Genomic DNA, 22,498 nt, shown 5'->3' on the forward strand with positions numbered 1-22,498 from the left:
CTGTTGGTAACTTTTTCAGAACACTATATTAATGCTAAAATCTAATGACAAAAACCCCAAATCTGTTTTTCATGGCCACATTCTCATATTAAGCCTCAGCGTGTATATGCCATTTAGAGATCTTACTGAATCTTACACAATTAAAGTTTCCTGGGCAATTGTGCCCAGTAATAGTTAAATAGTTAAAACAGTAATAGTTACTGTAAGGTGTCTAAAATACATAACTACTCTCATTCTGAACATTGCATTTCCAGCCATCTCCAAAACTAATGCATATTTGCAGCCTTCAAGTTAAAACAGGAATCAATTTGTAATGCACATTGTAATCTTTTTGTAAAAGACCAATTATGTACATTGCTTTTTAAAATGTGAGGATGGGAATAAACATCTATTAATGCTTTACATGGGAAAGCAGAATACAAACATCTCGCGATCTGAATATATTTATAGTCGCTTGCACTTTCTATGCAAATGAAATTGGGCAGCACTCTCAGGCTTCAGGTTTTTATTATTTTTTAATTATTTGATGCTAAGAGTGGTTTATTTGACATCTCATACATGTCTTTTTGTAATGTTCAAGGCTTTTTCCATGCACCTGTAACTGGTTCCATCTTGCATTGTTCTTTTATACCTTTTGTCTTTGTTTCCATGTTTTTTTGCCTGTACTTCATGGAAGACGTGAATGCTAATGAACGTATGACGTGTACCATCATTCACAAGATGAACAGATAGCTTTCTCTCTTTGTCAAATGTTTATGCAGTAAAATGAAAAATTAAACAAGCCTGGCATGACTCTGCTGTAATTTCAGGTTAAATAAAACACCTACTGAAGTTTTGTATAGAAAAATTTTTGAGAGTGCTGAGGGACTGATTTTATATCCAGAGAGTGAAGTTTGAGGTAATTTGCTAAAAGATGTAGAAGTTATATTAAAAAATTGTTGATACTGGACCATAATAAGATCTAAATAGTGTTAACCTCCAATTAACAAAAAAAGGGGGGAAGATATCAAAACACTCATTACAGGTTTAATTATAATTTCTGATTGATTCAAAACCCTCTGACTGTGTTCTGGCCGCTCCAATTTAGCCATTCAGCCTATGCTGCCCGTATTGTGTATTCAGCAGCTCCTGTTAGACATCTTCACAGTGAGTGATTCTGCTGGGCTTCCCGACACCCACTTTCATGATCGGCCTGCTGAAACGTTTCCTTTTTTCCCTGAGATGCCTCTAACAGTGAAGACGCCTTGGCTGTGTCATGCTCTCTGTGTGTGTGTACGCATACGTGTGCACACGCATGGACACGGATGATGAATAAGCCCACCTATGTATGTGCAGCAAGCGCTCCAGCACGCATCGGTGGGATGCGTAAGTACAGAATACCCATGGGTATGCACAGCCCGCTCCCACGGGTGCCTGCGGGTCTGGGGATGCTCCCCCGGTATGATGGGTGGGGGCGGCGGGAGCGGTTCGCAGCAGACGGTGACACTAGAGGGCACTGCTTGTCCTCGGTTATGGCTTCCTTCTGGGACCACCGGCTTAACTGCGCTGAATTCTGCGATCTCACTTTAATTAACAATCAGATTCTTATTAAGAAATTGTAGGCTGCCTTGTTGTTGTTTGCGTTTTACCCTTGTGTTAATGCAACGGGTGGAGTCACGGCTACTCACAAACAAATACAGAATCAAAGCATCCTATACAGTAGCAATTTATTTTTTTTCTTAACAGAAAAAGACTCAAAATGTCATCCTTGGCAAAGCCAGAAGGCTGCATTTGCCCAGCAATGGGATTTAGATCCCTTGCAGCTGTGCTTCAAGCCAGCAAGGATGATGCATAGCATTAGAAACATACTGGGGAGGGTACCAAGGAGTTTGGGTGATTTATTCCAGCAAAGGTCAAGAGAAAGACAGGCAGACAACAAGAATAGAAAGTTTAAAGAGTGCATCTTTGGTATGTGTCAAACACATATCATTCAGATTACCCCTGGAAAAATGGTTCTTGATCACAGAAGATGAAATCACCTTGAGCTGCTGTTCCAAATTCTAATGTTTCTTCCATTCGTGGGCTCTTTTAGAAACGTTATTTCAAATGGGATTGACAGAAGAGGTTTGAATAGTCAGGTTAATCAGATTAATAAAAGCAGGGATCATTTTGCAAACATCAGAAAATTAATACCAGTATTAGACATCCTATCAAAATAACAATGTCCAAGCTCCGTGTGAAGAACCCAAGTGCTGCTGTTACCTCATCCATGTCTCCGCAGTCAGCAAAGCACTGCAAGGAGGGGTGAGTGCTGATGTTTTTCTCTCTGTGAAATTCCAGCACTCAAGTTAAAGAGATTAACTCCTGTGGTTTAGAGCACCGTTCATTGCTTAAGCTGCGATTTGGAATTGGGCCCTATATCAAATCTTTGCACTTTGTGCATTTTGTTTTTCTGTCTCCCTGGTATTTAGCCTGAATATGTTTTTCTGTGTAAATTTTCTCACACCGCTTATTCACAAATGTGTAGTTAACGGCTGGTTTGCCTGATCCCTGCGAATGACCTGTTAGTCAGGGTGATGGGTGTTGGAAATAACAGAATTTTTTTCCACATAAAATTTCTAATTTTCATCTGTTTGAAACTTAATGATTTTCTTTCCTAGGAAAAATGATTTTTAACAAACTCCTAAAGTGCTGTTCTAACCAGGACTCCTGTCCATTGAAAGGCAAGCAGTACAATAATAGGTTTTTATTTTGTGCTGGGTGAACTGAAAGTACTTTGTTTTAGTCCAGCATAATCACTTGCAAATATCAAAGTGATTTGGAGCCATTCTAGTTCTGGGCAACATATTTTTAAACAGTGCAGTGAGTATATAAATTCCTGGAAAATCCTCCTGGAAGCTACTACATAAATCCAGAGGACAGTATAGCATGTTTATCATAAATATGTAGGTTTTCTAATTGTTTTTATACAATCACATAGTAATCTTGAACGGTCTGGTCTCCCACCCAATCTTTAGTAATGGATCTGTCATTTAACAAGAGCAAGCATCACCTAGTTTTGCTTATTGGCTTATAAGCAAAAACAAAAGAAAAAAATGTTTAATCAATATGGAACAACTCATTGCATTCACCATTTGATAATTTGAAATCTTATTTTGTGCATGCTAACGGTCTACAAGCAGTGAGATGCCAGGACTGCTATAATAGGATTTTCCCTCTCCTAGCAGCATGTTGCTCATGGCTATAAAAAGTTAATTTCAGATCCTGATACACTTGCATTAAATTTTGAGACATTGGCTGAGTGTAGTACAGCAGAGAATAACAGAAACACGGCACTGCTATGGTGTAGCTAATCATTTATTACCTCCAGCCAAAGGAAGCAGCGTTAATGTGCAGGCCAGAGTGTCTGGGAAAAAAGTGGTAGGAAACTGGCAGAAAAGGTCTCCCAGATTTCTTCCTGAGGGTCTTGAGAAGGAGATTGAGGAGGAAAAGAAGAAACAATAGCTTCATGATCTCTTATAAAGCCTGTTTAAATGGGTCGTGACATACTTGGGAGATCCTGTTTGTGCATGAAAATAATAGTCAATGATGGGACTGTGATACTTACCAAAACGTCATGATACTTACACACAACTTCATGATTGTTTAAAGGTATGATTTATGTATGAAAAGCAAGAGATTTAGATGCTTATCATCTGCAGTACACACCATACCTCAGTAATGTGTCTGTATTCTTTGGAGTTTTTGCTGACAAAAGGAGCATGTTGGTTCTTCGTTTGCCAGTGAGGGATCTGTTGACTCCACAGCTATGTAAAAACTTCTCATCAGCACCTATTTTAATCAGCAAGAACTTTACTATAAATCATTATCAAAAAAAAGCATTGTGCTACACTTTTGTACCAATACATTTATTTTGAAATTAATAGGGAAAAATAATACAGAGCCTGTGCTTGAGATGGGCTAATAAGCGTGCCTATGAGACTTTCCTTTTTAAGCACTAAATGAAAGCTTTTGCATTGCTAACAGGCTACAAAAGTTGCTTAGGTAATAAGACTCTTTTTCTCTTATCAGTAAAAAAAGAAAAGGGAAAGGATGGGATGGCTCAAGGGATTGGTAATCAGATTACAAAGTCTTTCACTTCTAGGTCACTGGTTCAAATCTGCCCCCTGTTTAGTAGTGACCAAAGGCTGTTCCCAGCTGATGGCTTTTCAGTAGCCTTTGTGCTATGCATTAATGGCCTATATCCAATGCCTGGTGAAGATCACTCCTCACCGTTGCATCAGGAGGCTCAACTCAGACCCTTTAAGTAGGAATAAATGACCTGCTCATGCACTGAAGGGTTTGCTGGTTTATTTTCCAGGAGATAATTTTAATAAGTTAGTGGAGTTGTTCAGCTGAATTTGCACTGCCACAGCTGCTCTGGGTTTCCTCAGCAGACCCTGCTTCCCAGCGCTGCCACCATCACTTCCCACTGGCATTGCTTCATAGAAAATTGTTACCAGCTTACTAAAGAATTAGACTGGTATCTGTTAATTTCAGCCACATGCTATCACTCCCAATTTACTTCCATATTAGGCTAGAATAGATACAATCATAATTGAAAAAAAAAAGAGGAATAAAAAGAACATTCTTACTATTTTTTCATCTTATAAGAAATAGCACACTTATTAGTAAAATCAGTTTTGACATACAGAGTGTGTTGATGGTTTTGGTGTGGCAGTAACGCTGTAGAAGCTATGAGACTGCAGCTTCAGTAGGCTCTCATGATATGCAAGTCTTATGCCACTACAGTGTGCTCAGATAAATGTTAAAGAGCTTTAGAAAATGAAATACTGAAAACAAGGGGAAACAGGGAAGATTCCCAAGAACTTGCAAAAGAGGCCTTTTGAGTGTACATTTTCTAGTGCTATCTCTTACTGGTGCTTACTGTCAGATATTTAAATCATGGGCTTATAGACTTTGCTCTTGTCAGCATTTTTAAGTGCTGTTTCCCTTAAGGTAGGAGAATGCTAGAGGACGCCTGCTATAAAGGGAATGTAATTTCTGGTTCATTAATATATGAACCTGAAACGATGCTATATGTGCACTATACATTTCTGTGAAAACAGCTTAGACAATTCAGAGGTGTCTTTGTGTCCATAGGGATGCACACAACCCATCATAAATCTATGACTTTTTCCCCAAAATTCACCAAGGGAAAACTGTATTCCTTTTTAGACAGCAGGCATGCCACCTATACATTGCAGTAGATGTTTTTGTACACAACTAGGTGTTTCATCAGTCCTAAATGATATTTCATCCATCTAAGCCTTCCTGGATCAGCCAGCTCCCTCATTGCCTGCATAAACTTTGGAGTTTGGTCACACTTCAACCTCGGAAAATAAAACACATGCACATGCTGAACAGAACTCCGTGGAGCACCAGCGAGTGGGATACACATCTGGTGCAGGGCTGGCACACATCTTTCCTCTTCCAAGAGCACGCTTTCCAATGCTGAAAGTGATCTGCTTAACATGCTTATGGCTGGAAAAGTGGGCTGATAAAACCTGTGCACTGCAACATATTACCCACATTTTGCAAGAATGGCTTGGGTGGGATTTATTGCCACTGTTTTCACACTTGGCCTTCACCAGCCAAGCCAGCTGACTCATGATGCAGTGTGATCCTCTCTGGAAGCCACAGAGGAGGAGCCCAGAGAATGGCCACAAAGATGATACAAGAGCTGGAGCACATCTTCTGTGGAAACAGGCTGAGAGAGCTGGTCTTGTTCAGCGTGGAGAAGAGAAGGATCCAGGAGACTTTAGAGCAGCTCCAGTGCCTAAAGGGGCTACAAGGGGTTTTGGAAAAGGGCCTATAGGGACAGGACGAGGGGGAATGGCTTTAACCTGACAGAGGGAAGACTGAGATGAGATTTTAGGCAGAAGTTCTTCCCTGTGAGGATGCTGAGGCCCTGGCACAGGTTGCCCAGAGAAGCTGTGGCTGCCCCATCCCTGGCAGTGCTCAAGGACAGGTTGAATGGGGCTCAGAGCAACCTGGTCTAGTGGAAGGGGTCCCTACCTGTGGCAGGGGTTTGGAACTGGATGAGCTTTAAGGTCCCTTGCAGCCTAAATCAGTCTGGGATTCTATGAAAATAAAACATCCCAAATGTTGTATCTAAGACCCAAAACATAACATCCACATATATGAATGCTTTGGTATCTGATGTCTCAGACATCTGCGGGACTCCAAGCAGCTGAGGAAGCTTAGGCTGTCCAAGCTCCTGCAGGAGCAATGTCTATGTCATAGCACCAGGGTGTTTTGTGGGCTGCTCATAATGTTTTGCTCAAGCTTGCTCGTTTCTGAACCTCTGTCCCCATCAGCAGGGGGGCTCTAAGGTTAGCAATACAAGGGGTGACGGTGAAGGACTGCCAACTTCACAGGGCTGTTTGATGCAGGAGCGCAGGTTTGTAAGCAAAAGCCATTAATTTCAGAAGTTCACACAAGGGTTACAAGAGGGAAAAAAATAATAAACTGAAAACATCGGCAGCACAGCTGTTGTTAAGCTCAGGAAAGCTTCCTTTTAAGTCTGGCATGAACCTTTGCTCCCTTTCCACTAGGGAAGCTGATTTTGTTCCAGCAGTTAGCTCAGGTCCTCTGCTCCAAGGCTGCACCAGTGTTAGGAGTAGGCAGGTTCAGGATGAGTTTAACAGGGTGGGGTTTGTCTGTACTTTCTGTGAGTTTAATCATAAGTTTAGAAAGTAATTTATTTAAGTTGAGGTAATCTCCCAGTAAGGCATTTGTCCTGGTGTAATGATGCTTCTTGCTGCAGCTTAAAAGAAGCTTTATATGGCTGTAAGTGCATGCATATAGATTGAACTGTGATTTAGCACTACTTGTGGTTCTAAAGTATGTTACAAACTGATGTGTCTCTTTCCCAAACTGTTCAGAAGCCTTCAAGTTGCTGCATGTGGTGAGTGGGCTAATCTGTCCAAGAACTAGAAATGGGACTGAGGTCTCATCTTTATGAGAGGACAGACACAGATATTGAGGCTGGCAGATGGGAGCTGTGAGTATCTGGTATAGTGGTCCAGTTATGTGGTGACTTTCAACCAGTGGTGGGATACAACCAGACTCCTTGTGGTAGGCGGTTGCTCACCAGGACCCCAGCTCTGGCCTGGGAAAGTGGTGCTGGTGCTAGTGGTGAAATAAAGACATGGGAAACCCATCCTGGTGGGTTTCATCACCAAAGTAGACTTTGGAGGAAAATGAGCAGAAGTAAAGGTTGCTTTCGGTTTTAGTGTTGCTTATAAACCTTATGAGATCAGAGGGTCATGGGGAGTTTCTTGCTAGTGATGTGTAAGGGTTTGGAAATAAACACCAGGGGTGGCTCCAGCTGCCTGTGATCTTACTAAATGGCTATTATATATATATTCTATTTAACTTACTTTAAAATTAGGCAAAGAGCATACAGGAATGCTTCTCTGTGTGCTAGATGCTTGAACTTCCAACTGTGTGTTCAGGAACAAACAAAAAGAAAATGGTTCTGTTTCAAGGAGCTTACCACTTGGTAGATACAAAGCACAAGCAGGGTTGAAGTGCTGTGGGAAAGAGGGACTGCCTTACCCCATGTTTTTCAACATTTTGAATTTTTACTGATGAGGGCCAGAATTTGCCATTTTCACACAGTGTCTTTTGCCTTCCACAGTATCTGTGAATTATTTTATTGTTTGAAGTGGGACTTCTTGAGCTGAAAGTGATGAGCTGTTAGCTTAAAAAGATGGGCAAGTAGGTAAATCTGCAGCAGGCTGTTTTTCAAAGTACGCCAGAAACTTTGGAGATTGTGCACAGAGAGTTTAGCACGCATTGCTTGTGCTGTAGTTCAGGGGTGGCTGATTTTCATGGTCCTGCAGCATCCAGACAAACTTCCTGAGGATCCCATGGTCAAGGAACAAGGCTGTGATACCATCCAAGGACAAGGCTGCTGTTGCTTCTCATCCTACCTACTGGTACAGAGGCATTCACCACAGCAGCTCTGCCCATGGTGAGAGGGGAAGGTTGCCCAGTGCTTTCCGTGCCATCCCAGCTTGTACACTGGTGTAGCCTGGTTTCAGGAGCCAGCTGGTGTGGCTTGGCTGACAGCTACAGCAGAGTCCTGGTCTGGCAGCCTGGGTGCAACCACCAAAGGCAGTGTCCAATTCAGAATTTTCATGATGTTTTCTCCACTTCCTAACAGCCATGACAATAAACATGCACTGCTCTGAACATGCCAGAGTCTCTCTTTGAGGCTTGTGAGTACATGAGTTTGGGTTATTTCACTAAAGGAGGACTGCACATGTTAAATGAGCACCTTCTTATGTGGGAAGCTGGGATTTTTCAGTGCTGTTGTGCAGCATCCATTGTCATAGGTGTGACAGCACTCATTACACTAATAAATTACATTCATTATTCTTCAGTTGACTCATCACTACCTGGCATCACCTCTCTGACTAATGTCATAAGTACCTGGGGGAGATTTGTGGTGTTTGGCTAGCAAGCTTATGCTGAGGGCAATGCAGAGCAGGTAGCACACAGGTCTCCTGGAGCAGTAAATGATGTGGTGGTGAACAGCTCCTTTTCCAGCTGGCAAAATGTCATTAGTGGGGTTCCCCAGGGATCAGTATTGCACCTAAGGCTGTTCCATGTCTTCATAAGTGATTTGAGTGGTAGGATCAAATGTGCCCTGAGTAAGTTTGATGATGGTATCAAACTGAGCAGGGAAGTGGACACTTTGGAAGGGAGAGCCACTCTGCAGGATGAGTTGAACAGGCAGGAAGAGCGGGCTGACAAGGACATTATGGAGTTCAGCAAGAACAAATGCAAAGTCTTGCACCTGGAAAAAAACAGTCCAGGAGTGCAGCACAGGCTGGGATCTTCCCAGCTGGGAGCAGCTCTGTGGAAAGGGATCTCAGAGTCCCGGAGGGCACAAGCTCAATAGGAGTGAACAGTGTGCAGCTGTGGCAAAGAAAACCAACAGGAGGCTGGGGAACATCAACAAGGACATCACCAGCAGAGATAAAGTTTTCACTGTTCCGCTCTACTAAGCTCAGGCCACCCCTGGAATACTGTGTTCATTTTTGGTCCTTGCTGTACAAAAAAGTTGGTGACAAGTGGAGAGGGTCCAAAGAAGGTCCACAAAGATGATCCAAGGACTGGACAGTACATGGGGAAAGGCTGAGAGAGCTGGCCTTGTTCAGCCTGGAGAAAGAAGGCTCAGGGGAGACCTTATCACCATGTTCCATTATTTAAAGGATAGGTACAAAGAAGATGGAAACTACCTTTTTGCAAGGAGTCCCATGGAAAAGATAGGAGGTAAAAGGCACAAGGCATTCCAATGGGACACGAGGGAAATTTTCCACAATGAGAACAACCAGCCATTGGGATTATCTCCCCAGGGAAGTGGTGGATTCCCCAGTGTTGGTCACTGTTAGGATTTGGCCAGACAGGATGCTAGGACATCTAGTCCAGGTCATGCTTTGCCTAGAAGGGTTGGACCAGATGATCCTTGAGGTCCTTTCCAGCCTGGGATTCTAGGATTCTATTATACGAGTGAGCTGATGACCAGGTTGGTGTGAGGTCACTGAGCAGGCCAGGAGGGTGAACAAGAAAAGACTCCATGGCAGTGAGACGGCATCCTTGGCTCCCCACCTGTTTCCATGTCCAGGGCTGCTGAGGTGGAAGTTATGTGTTACAGCAGTGCCGTGGCTCTCCAGTCTGATGGAGATCAGGTCTGTGCCTGGTGTCTACAAAGGGTGGAGAGTCTGGGCTTCTTTTGCCAGTGCAACTGTGCCTGGCAGCTACTGGCATTTGAACCAGTGAACCAGACATTTGTCATAGAATCACAGAATGATTTGATTTGGAAGGCACCTGAAAGTTCATCTGGTTCATCACCCCCGCTGCCACAGTCAGGGACACCTTCCACTAGACCAGGTTGCTCATTGAATTACAAATGTGCACTGTTTATGGGAGTCTGTTCTGTACTCTGAATGTGAAGGTCTTCATCTGAATCATTTGTCATACTAGATTAGCTACACATCCTTCAGGCTACTTTACAAAGCTCTTCTGCGTATGTAAGATTTTATCCTCTGTGGAGACTTCCTAGCCTTGCTGCTACTCCTCCATCTCATGAGTGGGTGGAAAACCTTGGCATCCAATAGCTTGTCCAATGTCTGATAAAGAGGCCTGATGAAAAATTACCCAGTATTTCTGCTTTACTGGTTTTTTTTTTCAGAATCTGAAGATGTCAGTCATACTGTGGTCTGCTTGGTGTAATTTGATTTTCTGCCATACATGTACATGTTTCTTTGGCAAAGGAGCATGCATGTGGCAGCAGCATACTACTGGGAAAGAAAAGGGAAGCTGCTGCTCTCTCTTTTGGTTGCCTTCAATAATAAATCACAATTTGCCTTTCCCTAACCCCAGAGATACTTATCTCCATGAGTTTGTTTTACCCCAAAAGTTTCCGTTTACATACCCTTTTGCTCAGAGACCTTGCCTGTGGAGAGACTTTTCCTTCCTGAAGTTACTCAGAGGTTGCAAGAGTTGAAGCTGACGCTTCAAAGAACAGGAAGAGTGGGTGTTGTCTTATCCTCTGGCTGAAGTGGAAATCCAGCTGTCTGTGTTTAAATAACAAGGGCATCAGACTGCATGCCCATCTATGAGGTGCTGAGCTTAACGCTCAGCTTTTCTCATTTTCTGTTTGGTGGTTGGTTGGGGTTTTTTTAAGTCTATCCTTTTAATAAAAACTTATACATAGACTGACAAGTTTGTGTTCACGTGGTGAAAACAGGGGCAACTTCTTAAATAAAGGCTTGGTCATTGTTCATGCAACATCCGGAAATCTGTGGAGCCCTTCTTGATATTAAACCAGCGCACTTCTCTCTGTTTCTCTAGTTATAAAATGAAGTATAAGGAAATAGACTTTTTCTTTGGAAAATGTGCCAGCGTATTTCATAAAGCTGTAAGAAAATGTACCATTCAAACAGAAACAATGAAGAAGCAATGCCATTTTACCCTGTTGTGTATGATACTTGGCATGTTAAAACAGTTATTTACTTCATTGTTTCACATTCATTTCACTAATATGGTTGTTCACTTGTAGACTGAGTTCTGGATTTACACACTTACTAAAACATGAGAAAACTACTTCCATAACTTAGCTTCAGGCCATGTTTTTCATTAGATATGAACCATTACCTTTGTGATGGTAAAATACCAAAACTCCAACCTCTTGTATCATATAATTTTCAAGCCTTGTGTATTAATGGTTAACTGATTTCCAGGACTGGTTTATTTCAACTAATTTGTCATCACAAAGATTTAAGATTGCTGTATTTTATTTAACTTTATCTGAGTAAATGAGAGTGCAAGAACCTGCGTATTTTGGCTTGAGGCTTTGAGAGGCTTTCAAACCACACAGTGCAAAAGACTCTTGCCCAACAATACAGGCTGAGAATATATAACTAGTTTAAGTGATCAGTTTATAGGCATACTGTTTGTTTAGGTGCAGCAAAGCTGGTCCACTGTACTTCAAAAGATATGCAGCTCAAGCAAGTACCTTAGGAAGAACAGTTTTGCTGGAGTGAGCATGGTTTGTCTCTGTCCAGCCACATTTCCTAATTGATTTGAAATCACCCAAAGTAACAACCTCAGAGATGTGGATCAGCCTCTAAGCCCCAGGGCTGAAAACAGTGAGGCAGTGTCAGGCTCAGAGCCTGACTGGGGAGCAGGTAAGTGTCTCTGCCCTGGAGCAGTTGCATCCCTCAGATGGGTGGACCAGATGGCCGAGGTTGGTAGCTGCATCAACAACCCATCATCTATTTGCTGCCACCCTTTAGAGAAGCCCATACCAGCTGCAAGCGACCGCAGCGAGTCTGACAGGCGGCAACTGGAGGAGTCATCCTAACTCAACCACCTGTCTGCACCCTGAGACCCTGCTCTCTGTAGTCTGGAGCTTCCTACAGCTCCCCCATCAACAGCAAGAAAACTGGCAGGGCTTGAAAACTTACTACTGTTTGCTCAACAGTGGGTCTCAGGCAGCATTTGGCACCTCATGCACCTCTGATAAAATGGTGCATTGCTGTTAGGGGTCAACTGTGCTCTGACTACTGCTGTTAAATGCTGTTAAACTGTCCATAATGGCTGCAAGATCAGGCTGAAACTCTGGCACCCGAAGTACCTTCAAACAAAGAAATGTGTTGAGAATGATGGCTTGTGATGTGCCCAGGCTCGCAGCTGACTAGGGCTGTGAAAGTCTTTTTGAAAGCAGAGGCCAGGCTAGCAAGTCTGGGGCAAGAGGCTGAGAGCACTCCCAGTTTCAGGCAGATACCTCTGCTTCCTAATTCACATAGATCTTGACCTTTCCTGATGCTACAGTACTTTGAGCTTTCAGTCATGGTCTACATGGTTCTGATTAAGGCTATTTACTAATAGTTTTGTCTGTGCTGTGGTTTCATTTACTTTATTTTGTCATTTTAATTCACTATTTTCAATTATTTCATTCTACTTTGTTTCAAACTAGACATGGCACTCAAATAGCTATCCAGTGCTTCAAAAATCCAGGTAAACTATGAAAAAGCTCTATACCTACAGCATAAGGTTTTACTGGCAAAGATGTATTACATAAGAGCCTGAAAAAATCACTACCCCAGCCAAGACAGCTGTATTACCAAAGCCTCTAGCAGGTTTTGCGTAGCTGTTGCAACAGAGGAATGATCTTGCTGGCTGAGCTCATGCCATTTGGAGAGGTGATGCAGCCTCCTGCCAGAAAACCTCCTTCATCTCTGTTATAAGAGGATGCTGCTGACACAGGCACATGGTAAAAGCCAGAGTAGCAAAGGATCTTCTACTGCGCTAGAGGCTTAGGTGTAATCATGCCTTCACGACATATTCCACTACCCAAGTCCAACTTCACTGTGAATGCAAAACAAAATAGTTCAGACAGCTATGTGGGTTTTTCAGATATGATTTTTGCGGGGCTCATGTGCTGCAGTGGACATACCCAAGTTACCTTTAAACAGCCCAGCTAGAATATCAGATGTTCTTTAGCATCAGTTGTGCCAAATACTATACATGCTGATTTAGGCCACTTCTTGGCAGCATAAACTAACCCTTGTGGAGCTGGACATTCCTAATACCAGACCAATTTTGAGCTCATATATCAGAGGCAAGCCAATGTTTCCTTGCTGCTGTCAGTAGCACAGGGACATTAACAGTTAAACTGATCAGGCTTCACTTTCTGTTCCTGGTTGAGATAGGTGGAAGCTTCAAAACTTTATTTTCTTTTCAAGAGATGTACTGAGATTTCCCCAGCTCAGATCAGTTTAGGGTGGCAGACTCCAGCTGTCAGAAAGGAGTACCAATTGGCTGGCTCCAGCGAGACCCAGCAGCTCCAAACCTCCTGTCCTGACAACCACTGCAGTTCTCCAGCAGCCCAAAAGCAAATATCTCAGCAATCTACACCACTGAAAAAAACTGAGATGCAGTAAAAAAGGGATTGCTTTCTGTTTGCTTTAGTTGTGGTTTTGATGGGAAGTACTTCACTAGACAGCCGCATTGACTAATGTGCATTTTTGGTCTGCAAGGAAACTACTTGCAGAATGCCAACATTTTGTGCTCCAGACCACGGAGGATGGCCCATCCACTAGCTTGTTTTGGCTTGAACTATTGTGGGTGAGATGCAGTGGACCTATTCAAAGACTTTTATCCACACGGTGCCATGTTACATGGTGGGCTTTCTGTTCAACTGTTAGGCTGTTTATTCATACTAGACAAATTGCTGTGAGGTTTGCATACAAGCTGAGCCAGCATCCCTACCTTTGGCTCTTACTTGCGCCTATTATTACCACAACAGCCTTTGTTTAGGATGTTGGTGGTCTCCACCTTATTACAGGTCCTTGAACACTTTATCCTGTAAGCTCTCTGTCGTAAGAGAGCTAGGGACAAGAGAAACAGGAGAATTGCATTACTAATTTTAAAGTTTTAATAAAGCTAAAGTCTGAGGCTTTTATATGAGAGAGCCATGAGTTTTGTTTTTGATGTTCACAAAATATTGCCAACAGAGTTCTGTGTACAGGGTGGTTTTGCTGCTTGGTTGTTTTTTTTCACTGAACTATGCATAAGGGAGATGACCCCTCTGCTTTGTTAATCTTTAGTTATTTTAGAATTAAGTATTTCTCTAATCATGATTGATTTTAAGAACTTATATCTGCAATATAAGGTATGTGTGGAAATTTTCAGTAGAAGTTCTGCAGCAGAAATTGTTTACAGTGTGAACTGTGACAGGTCCTAGACTCCAGATGTTTTAAAGCAATTGGTTCTAATATGTCCATGCATTATTATTACTGTTGCAGTGTGATTTTTTGCTGGAGAAAACTATCACAATTATAAATGTAGCATCAAATAGATCTTTGAACAAAATATCAGGAAGTAGTTGGCTGTGGTCGTTCCGTAATTGTATTTCTGCCAATGTTTTCTGTTTAAAAACTGGTGTGTATCAGAGGCTTTGTCTGCTGCAAGCAGGGATTTTATCACATGTCTATGAATTCATTTAGGGAAATTTATTCTTGTTGATAATTGAAAATAAGAACTAATTTAACTTCGGGTTGGTTGTTTTTTTTTTATTATTTTTTTCTATGTGCTGTTCAAATGTAGTTGCTCAGTAATTCCAATCCCTAAAGAATAAAAAATAATGAAGACTTTAGGATCTAATTCAGTTTTAAGATGTGCAAAAAAGCTTAAGAGTATTTTAAAAATTTCAGGCATTTTATCCAGGAAGCAGTGAGAGGTCTTGGGAATCCCAGACTGGTAAACTTGCACTAAAGATATGCAGAATTATATGCTTCACGGTGAAGAGGAGTCTTTCTCAACTGAGGATAGGCTCAAGTGCTACCACTCAGACACAACTACTTGGTTTGTATAAGACTGAGTGAAAGGAGGATTGAAGAGGATCTTGAGTTACTCTAGACGTGTACCAAGCTCAGAGAAGAGCCTGTGTAGTTGTCAAGAAGGAATCCACACATCCTTCCAAAAGCATGAAGTAAAAGTTGACCTCTAACACACCATTCCTGACCTGTAATTTCTTCTCTCTTCCTATCTACCACTGCATTTACCGATACTTCAGAGCCCAGCTGGTGCCATTTTGCTCCACCAGAATGTCTACTGTAAATTGATTTCACTTCAGGAAATCATTGAGGATATTTGGACAGGGGTTTCCAATTCAGTTTCCTCTGAAAGGAATTCGGTTTGCAGAAGCCAAAACCTTAGTTTCACACCAGTAGGAGGAAACTGGAAACAATGAAGAGCTTGTGTCATGCTCCAAGCCAAATGCTTGTTGTAAACATGCCCATTCAAGCCCTGTGCATACTGTGTAAACACCATGCTGCAACTGAAAATGTGGTGGAAGACAGGGAAAGTAGATGAACACCTTTTCAAAAGCCAAAAAGAAAGTTGAAGATTTTTGGTTTTCAGTTCATTTTTTCTCATTCCTAATTGCAGGCAACTCAGAAGAGTAAGTATCCTCCAAATATGAAATGATGGATGTTGATTTGTTTGTCTGAGCCCATAAAAATAAGAAGCATCTTTTAACTTCCGTTTACGTTTCTCAGAAGTTTGAGGTTTTAGCTGGTTTAAATTTATTAAAGTAAGTATAAAGAGCATGTAATCAATGCTGCAAAGAGTTACTTCCACAGGCTGCTTGCCAGAAGTCTAACTGTGATATTCATGGATTTTCATGTTTGCAGGATCAGGCCTTTAAATCTCCTCTTAGTATATTAATGCTTTCATTGACAAGAGTGCGATGCTATAAAACACACACAAAGATGCATTTTGTCACCTATTCTAGATATATACATATACATACACTAAATATACTGCATATGTAATATATGTATGAGGTTATGTTTATATACACATTAAATATACTGCATATATATGACTCTATGTTTTATATGCATACACTACGGATAATGAAAGTATCAGCCTTTTGTCATTATAAAGTAATGATAATTGTGTAATACAAACTTACAGAGGACAGCCATCCCACTGTACAGACAGTTTAGCAGTAGAACGCTTATTAAGCAGGAAATTAAGTAATTCCAAGGCTGTGAAAACATCCTGTCTATGGAATACACTGTTGTAGAAAAAGCATAAGGTGTAAAATGAACTTTAGACAAAATCCTTATGTCTTTGTTTGCAGTTGTTGCTTCAGTAAAAAGCACAAATGTAATTTATACTATTGTAAATAGTCTGTTGTCCATTAAATATCTTCAGGTTTAGCATGTCTACTTTCAATGCCTGTACTGGCTGCATGGAATAAAACTAGTCCTAGGAAGTGTAAATCATGCATCCCATAGCATCATTCCCTTGGAATTTGGTACAGCTCTAGTTGCATTAAATCTGAATGGCTGCTGGGTGAACATTAATTGTCAATATATTTTACTCTAACAGTTCTATTCTGCTCACTGAATTTTCAAAATTTATGTGAATTCAAAATTAATTTTAGAAAAGATAAGTATGTTTTAACTGTGAGCAATCAGTCTGTTGAATCTGAAGAATTTACTGAGCATTGACATTTCTGTGGCCAAAAGTACGTAGGCTTCTTGTGTATTCTCACAAAATAACTTACCATCCCTTGTAAGAAGGTCTCCTGCTTGAGCATCAAATGGATCTGTTGTGTTTGGTTATTCTTATCAGCTAACATCTTGTTGTAGCACAGAACTTGAGCTGTTATTGTAGAAGCTAAGTATCCTGTGTTTGACACCCTCTGTTGTGACATTTCTGTGTCATTTAAAGATGGAGGCATTAGGCTTCTTGTTTAAATGAAGGTTATCCCCTTGATTCTTTCTCTACTTGATGTAGATGGTTTTGTCTATTTTCTTCCCAAGTTTGCTCATAAGAGCATGGGTGTCTGCCAAAGTTACTTCTTCTGCACTGGATGTAGAGAAATCTGTAGCTGAAGCTCAGTTAATCCCTTTGATCCCTCTTTGCTGCTGCATCCATGAGCCCTGGTCCTGACCCCAGCACTGTGGCTGAGTTATCAAAAAACCTCGCATTGCCAGTCTCAGTCTCTTTGCTGATGCTTGTGAAAAGATCAGTGCATTCTGTGGGCACCTGCCAGCTGAGCAGCAACAACCAGCAGCGTGTAGGGTACTGCATATTATTCCCCATATCAGATATGATCTGAAAAACAAAGACTGCACATACCATGTGAAGAAAGACTAGGAAGAGATGGTGATCAATGGCTGCCAGTCCTTTGATGTGCACAGGCAACTTGAGAATAGCAGCCCTGAGCTATGTGTAGAAAGGGAGAAAGGAACTGCACATCTGTATTTCCTTGTGATTTGAAGAAAAAGGTGATGTTCTTAGATGAACTGGGTGGCTGGTTTTTGAAACAGAAATGTGGGACACAATGGCTTGAGAAAAGATTGGTTTTCCAAAGCAGAGCATATTCTTTCCTCTTGCTGGTCATCAGCAGTGCTTCCGAAGACCAGCCCTTCATGGAGGAAGTCGTGCTGGAACACAACGAGCTGGTGACAGTTTTAAGCTTTCCCTAGCATGTAATAACTCTGACTAATCGGTAGGTATGTGCGCTGCAAGGACAATGATATTTTTGCTCATTTGCTGCTTTAAATCACAGCATTCTGTGTGAGATGGTGCAGGCAAATGCATGCTGGAATGCATAACACTGACACAGGAATATTGGTACGTATGCATGTTTCTAAAACTTATTTAATGTACAGCAGGATTTAGTCCGAGTTGGGAGTGTTGCTTTTAGATACTGTCCCTTTCAGAAAGGCTTTTTCCTGGTAGGATTTATGAGCCACAGTTAGGGTAAGTGCATGGAACAGAGAGTCCAGTCTCCTGACCACACTGCCTGTGGTGCTGGATTTAGGAGAAGCCTGGTAACACAAGCTCCTGACAACTCCTAGCAGGACCTGCAACCCTTCAGCAGAAGGTCTTACTGCAGATGCTGTCCTGTTTAGAGAGGGAGTGTGATGTTACCTTTCCCGTTATATCAAGGTTAAAGCAGTTGGATCATTGTGATGGCTGGTAGGAGAAGGAGCTAGCCACAGCCCTCCCAAAAGCACCCTGGTTTTCCCCCTGCAGTCAGAGTCATCTTTTCCATGGTCTGTGCACATATGTGTGCCTGATAAAGGGGATGCTAAAGCTGCAGTCTAAAAACCAGTACTTCTAGATGTTTGACAGATCTGAACCACATTTGGGGCGTGGTGTAATTGTAAAAAGCTTTTAGAATATAACAGCATAGAGTAGAAATAAAATAAGAATAGGGATAGAGATAGGGAAGGAACTGAATGGAGTTAGAATAGGAAAGGATAGATAGAGTAGAACAGAATAGAATGGCATAATTTAGAGTAGAACAGGACAGGACAGGGGACCAGACAGGAAAGGACAGGACAAGAGAAGGGATGGGACAGGACAGGGGACGGGACAGGACAGAACAGAACAGCAAAGCACAGACCAGAATAGCACAAAACAGAATAGCACAGACCAGAATAGCACAAAACAGAATAGTACAAAACAGAACAGCCTGCTGCACCTTGGTAGACAGTCTGAGTGACTCAGCCCTTTAAAAGAGACAAAACAATTACCACTGAATAGAAGGCCATAGAGGCTGGGAGAAGGGATTGTAACATCAGTAAAAACCCTTGTTTTGAGACCCCACCTGCCTCTGTAACTCAGGGGTTTCATCTCCAGTGACCACCAGTCACTGGTGGTTCGTGCAGTGGCCTGAAGGTCCTCCTGAGATTCATTATCCTTACGTACTGTGTCATATAACAGAGGGAGTTTTGCCATCTTTACATTTACAGTGAAATTTAGAGCTCAGTATCAAATGTTTGGCTGGAAATGTCAGTATTGTGTTACAGCTGAATGAAGCTTAGCCTCTTAAACTAGATGATATTTTGTCCTAAATGTGTGATTTTGTTCCCTGTGCATGTACCCATCTTCCAAAAATTCTAGATATTGAATGTGCCCCACAGGAAGGTAAATGATGGAAAAAATGGTATGCCTGAAAGGCTTCACATGAAGAAAGATTACTTTAAGAGTTCCTTCATGTGCACTTGCCCAAAACATCCTAAGCTCAGCTGAATTCCTGAGTCCTGTAATTCTGCAATTACCAAAGTACTGGGGAATGCAGACACCTGATTTTATCTAGAATGGGGAACTCTGCATTGGCACTGCCTCGCTGATGGCAGTGAATATTTTTCCCTTATTAATTAATATTAATACAATTACACTGATTTTAAAATATATATAATGGGATCAAAAAAATGGCAAGACAATAATTCAGAATGTCATACTGCAATTAGGTGGATTTGGGAGTAAGGGTGGTCAGAAGAGTTTACTTATGTGATATTTTGAAAAAAAAATAGGAGAATGATTGCATAAGGTATGGATAAATGTTCCTTATATATCAAAAATCTGGATTGAGGTGTTTATTTTGAAGCTTCTGATGCAAGATACAATTCACATCCCCATTGTAAAAGTCTCTTTTAGGCCAGTGTTTTCAAAGGTGTAGCTTGTGTGCTGATAAGCAGTTACTGGAGCATGTGCAAAGAATGCCTGGTTTTTTGTGTGTGTTGCCATTTGTTCAATAGGAAGCTGGAAAAAAAAACAAAACAAAACAAAAAACATTAACTTTAGTGCAGCATACACAGTGATAGAGACACTAGTTGTGAAATGCTGGCTTTATAATTCATTATACTTTCTTTGATCCAGTGTTACAAATTAGGGTCACTCATGACAGAAGATTAAAACCTTTTTGTCTGTCTTTGATATCAAACTGTTCTTTCACAGTCCTTTTTATCTTACAGAGCAGCACTGAATTCCACAGCATCTTTGTTGGTTCAATCATGTTATTTGCAGCAATTATTTAGTTGGTTTTAGAACTAATATTATTTAGTTATACTGTCATTTGCAACAACAGAGGCTCTTTAATATCCTAAAAATGTTGAGAGGCTTCAGTGTTAGATGGGTAAGAATATGTATAAGAGACCACAAAGAATTTGGGGATTGTGGTGGGACTGCAAGGTAGCTAAATTGGATAGAAAAAGAAAAAAAAGCATACAAGTCATAGTAAGATTGTACATCAGAATAACTACAGCAATCTACTGAAAATTAGTAGATGATAGTCATGAGTAGCTTACAGTGAACCACAGGTACCAGCTTCCCTGAAGCAGAGAAATAGGAACTTGGAGAAGCTTGTAAAAGGTGTCCTCAGGGAATCTTCCATTTTTTCACATGATACCTTTAATCCTAGAATTGTCAAGCCACATGGAAAATAATAGGACTGAATAGTTCAGTCAGTTAAAAGTTAGTATTATTTCTTTTATCAAAAATATTAGGTCTTTCTGTGTTTCTGGAACTGTTAGGATTTGTATAAACTTTAAAAACAAGTGAAGTCAAGTATTGAACCTGTATTGCTCTTTCTTTTTTAATTTAAGATCATTATCTGTGACTAAGCAGACTCTATTCAATAGAAAGAAAGAACTTAAAGCCAATGTTTTTTTAACAGATGATTCAACGAGAGGCAGAAGTAAAGAATAAGGTAACTGCTGTGGCGTTGACAGACTCTATTCACAACGTGTGGCATCAAGAAGCTGGGAAAACTATTCGAGAGTGGATGCGAGAGGTGAGGCTTGTGTTTTTTTTAAGAGTTGGGGTATACACATCTGAATACGGCTCTATAAACATGTCTTTATCTTCTGATCTATTTCTTTAGTGTATGAAAGACAGCACATTACAGGACCTTGAAAATCTTGTGCCCATACCAGCCCCTAAAATAACTGAGATTAAAGCCATTCTGAACTTCAAAGCAGCCAAAATAATAAGAATCAAGTCCAGTGTTTCTTCCTGCTGCACAGCAATATAGAGACATATATAGAAACATATACCAAGGCAGCCCACATGCTGCCTGGTATCTGGAGCAAAGTACTGGGTGCACCCAGTGCTCCTGGCTTTATCTGTCAGTGATGGAAAAGCTCCATGTCTCAGTCTGATGACTTGCACAGCTGGCAAAAAATCCTTTCTCTCAGCAGTTTTATGAGATGTAATTACTTCCGCAGTGCTCTGAGGTTTTCTTATGAAAAGTCAGAGTATTTGCCACTGCTTAGCTACCAACAGCTACTTGGTCCAAGACGATCATGCATTGGTTGATGGTAAGCAAAAACCAAGTTCCACCCTTGTGTAAAGGATGATGCCATGCATTCATTATTCATATAATACTTAAGTGTGGGGCTGCTGAGATTTTAAAAATAACACTTTTTAAAGTCAGACCAACTAAACTTCCCTTCATGACTCTCTCCCTCGCCAGATGAGGCTCATGTCTGTGTTTTCTGCACTCCTGTTGCAGAATGCTAAAGCAATAGGTGCACGTGGAAAATTTAAACTAGTCACATCCTGAATTTCTTGTTAGACTTTACTTTTTTGGATGTATTTAGTGAAACTTTGTGTATAGACTGCATATTCCCAACTTAACCTTACAGCTTTATAGGCCATGATTGATGGGACTAGAGAATTACCCGAGATGCAGCCTGACAGCTCTGACTTAAATGTTAAAAATATAAAGAATGGTAACCCCTACAGGCTCTGTCAGTAAAATCCCCATTTTCTTTATGGGAAATCAAAACCTTAAAATATATGTTATGTAGTAAAACTGAAATTTTAAATCCTGTAATTTGAATCTGACAACTCCATTTTTCTTTAAGCATTTAGTCTGAATAAGACAAGTGCATTACCTTTAATTTCATTTGCAGAAAGTAGATGTTAAAGAATAAGTTAAATGATTAATGGCCTAAAAAGTGGATGGAGTGTCATAACTTACATTAGCATTGAAAATCTCCTATAAGGAAGAAGTATTTTACATATGTGAAGTGTGGCTTAGTGGTATGAAAACTAGTGTTATCACCTGGATGTCTCTTACTTTAATCAGGTTTAAGGCTACTGGTAAAATGAATAATAATTAAAATATACACCTAATCGCTGCCTGTCTGTAGGGCTAATTGCTGTCATAGAAAGAATGAACTGTTAAAAAAGTAATTCTTCATTGGAGCTATCTCTCCTGTATCATTGGTGGCCTATTTTTAGTACCTATAGAAGTCATGATTTTTGAATTTATTAGGAGCTGTGATGAATGATAAAACAAATCATCCATTTACATATCTTGACACTGCTTTCGAGAATACTTATTTCTTACCAGCAAGTGTCACATTGTATATAAAAGCTGTTTAATTGTGTGCTAATCATCTGTATTATCTCCAGATCTCTGATGTAGTGTTCTACCAGTAGTTAATATTAATTCTACTTATTTCAAATTAATTTAATACTTCATAAAAATTCTACTTCTTTTATAATTACTACCATCTTACATTTGCCATTTCACATTCAGCTGTTAATTAAAATTATACATGCAAATCGTAAAATGTATAAAGCTTTACTACTTTAAACCTTAACGCCTTTGTGAAATATTTCCATTTTAAACATTTTT

General features: G+C 40.7%; 1 protein-coding gene across 2 annotated transcripts in view; it reads left to right on the forward strand.

Moving 5' to 3' along the window:
* ARB2A (ARB2 cotranscriptional regulator A) overlaps positions 1 to 22,498 on the forward strand; it is a 295,189-nt gene that overhangs the window by 191,628 nt on the left and 81,063 nt on the right. For both annotated transcript variants that reach the window (XM_061479091.1, XM_061479090.1), the window contains exon 9: positions 20,528 to 20,644. In XM_061479091.1, the coding sequence (XP_061335075.1) occupies positions 20,528 to 20,644 (117 nt within the window). The remainder of the gene's footprint in view (positions 1 to 20,527; positions 20,645 to 22,498) is intronic.

The sequence above is a fragment of the Pezoporus flaviventris genome, unplaced genomic scaffold (assembly GCF_033815535.1).
Source record: "Pezoporus flaviventris isolate CSIRO_AGI_PZ_B2104156 unplaced genomic scaffold, CSIRO_AGI_Pfla_v1 ptg000141l, whole genome shotgun sequence".
Classification (NCBI taxonomy): Eukaryota; Metazoa; Chordata; class Aves; order Psittaciformes; family Psittacidae; genus Pezoporus; species Pezoporus flaviventris.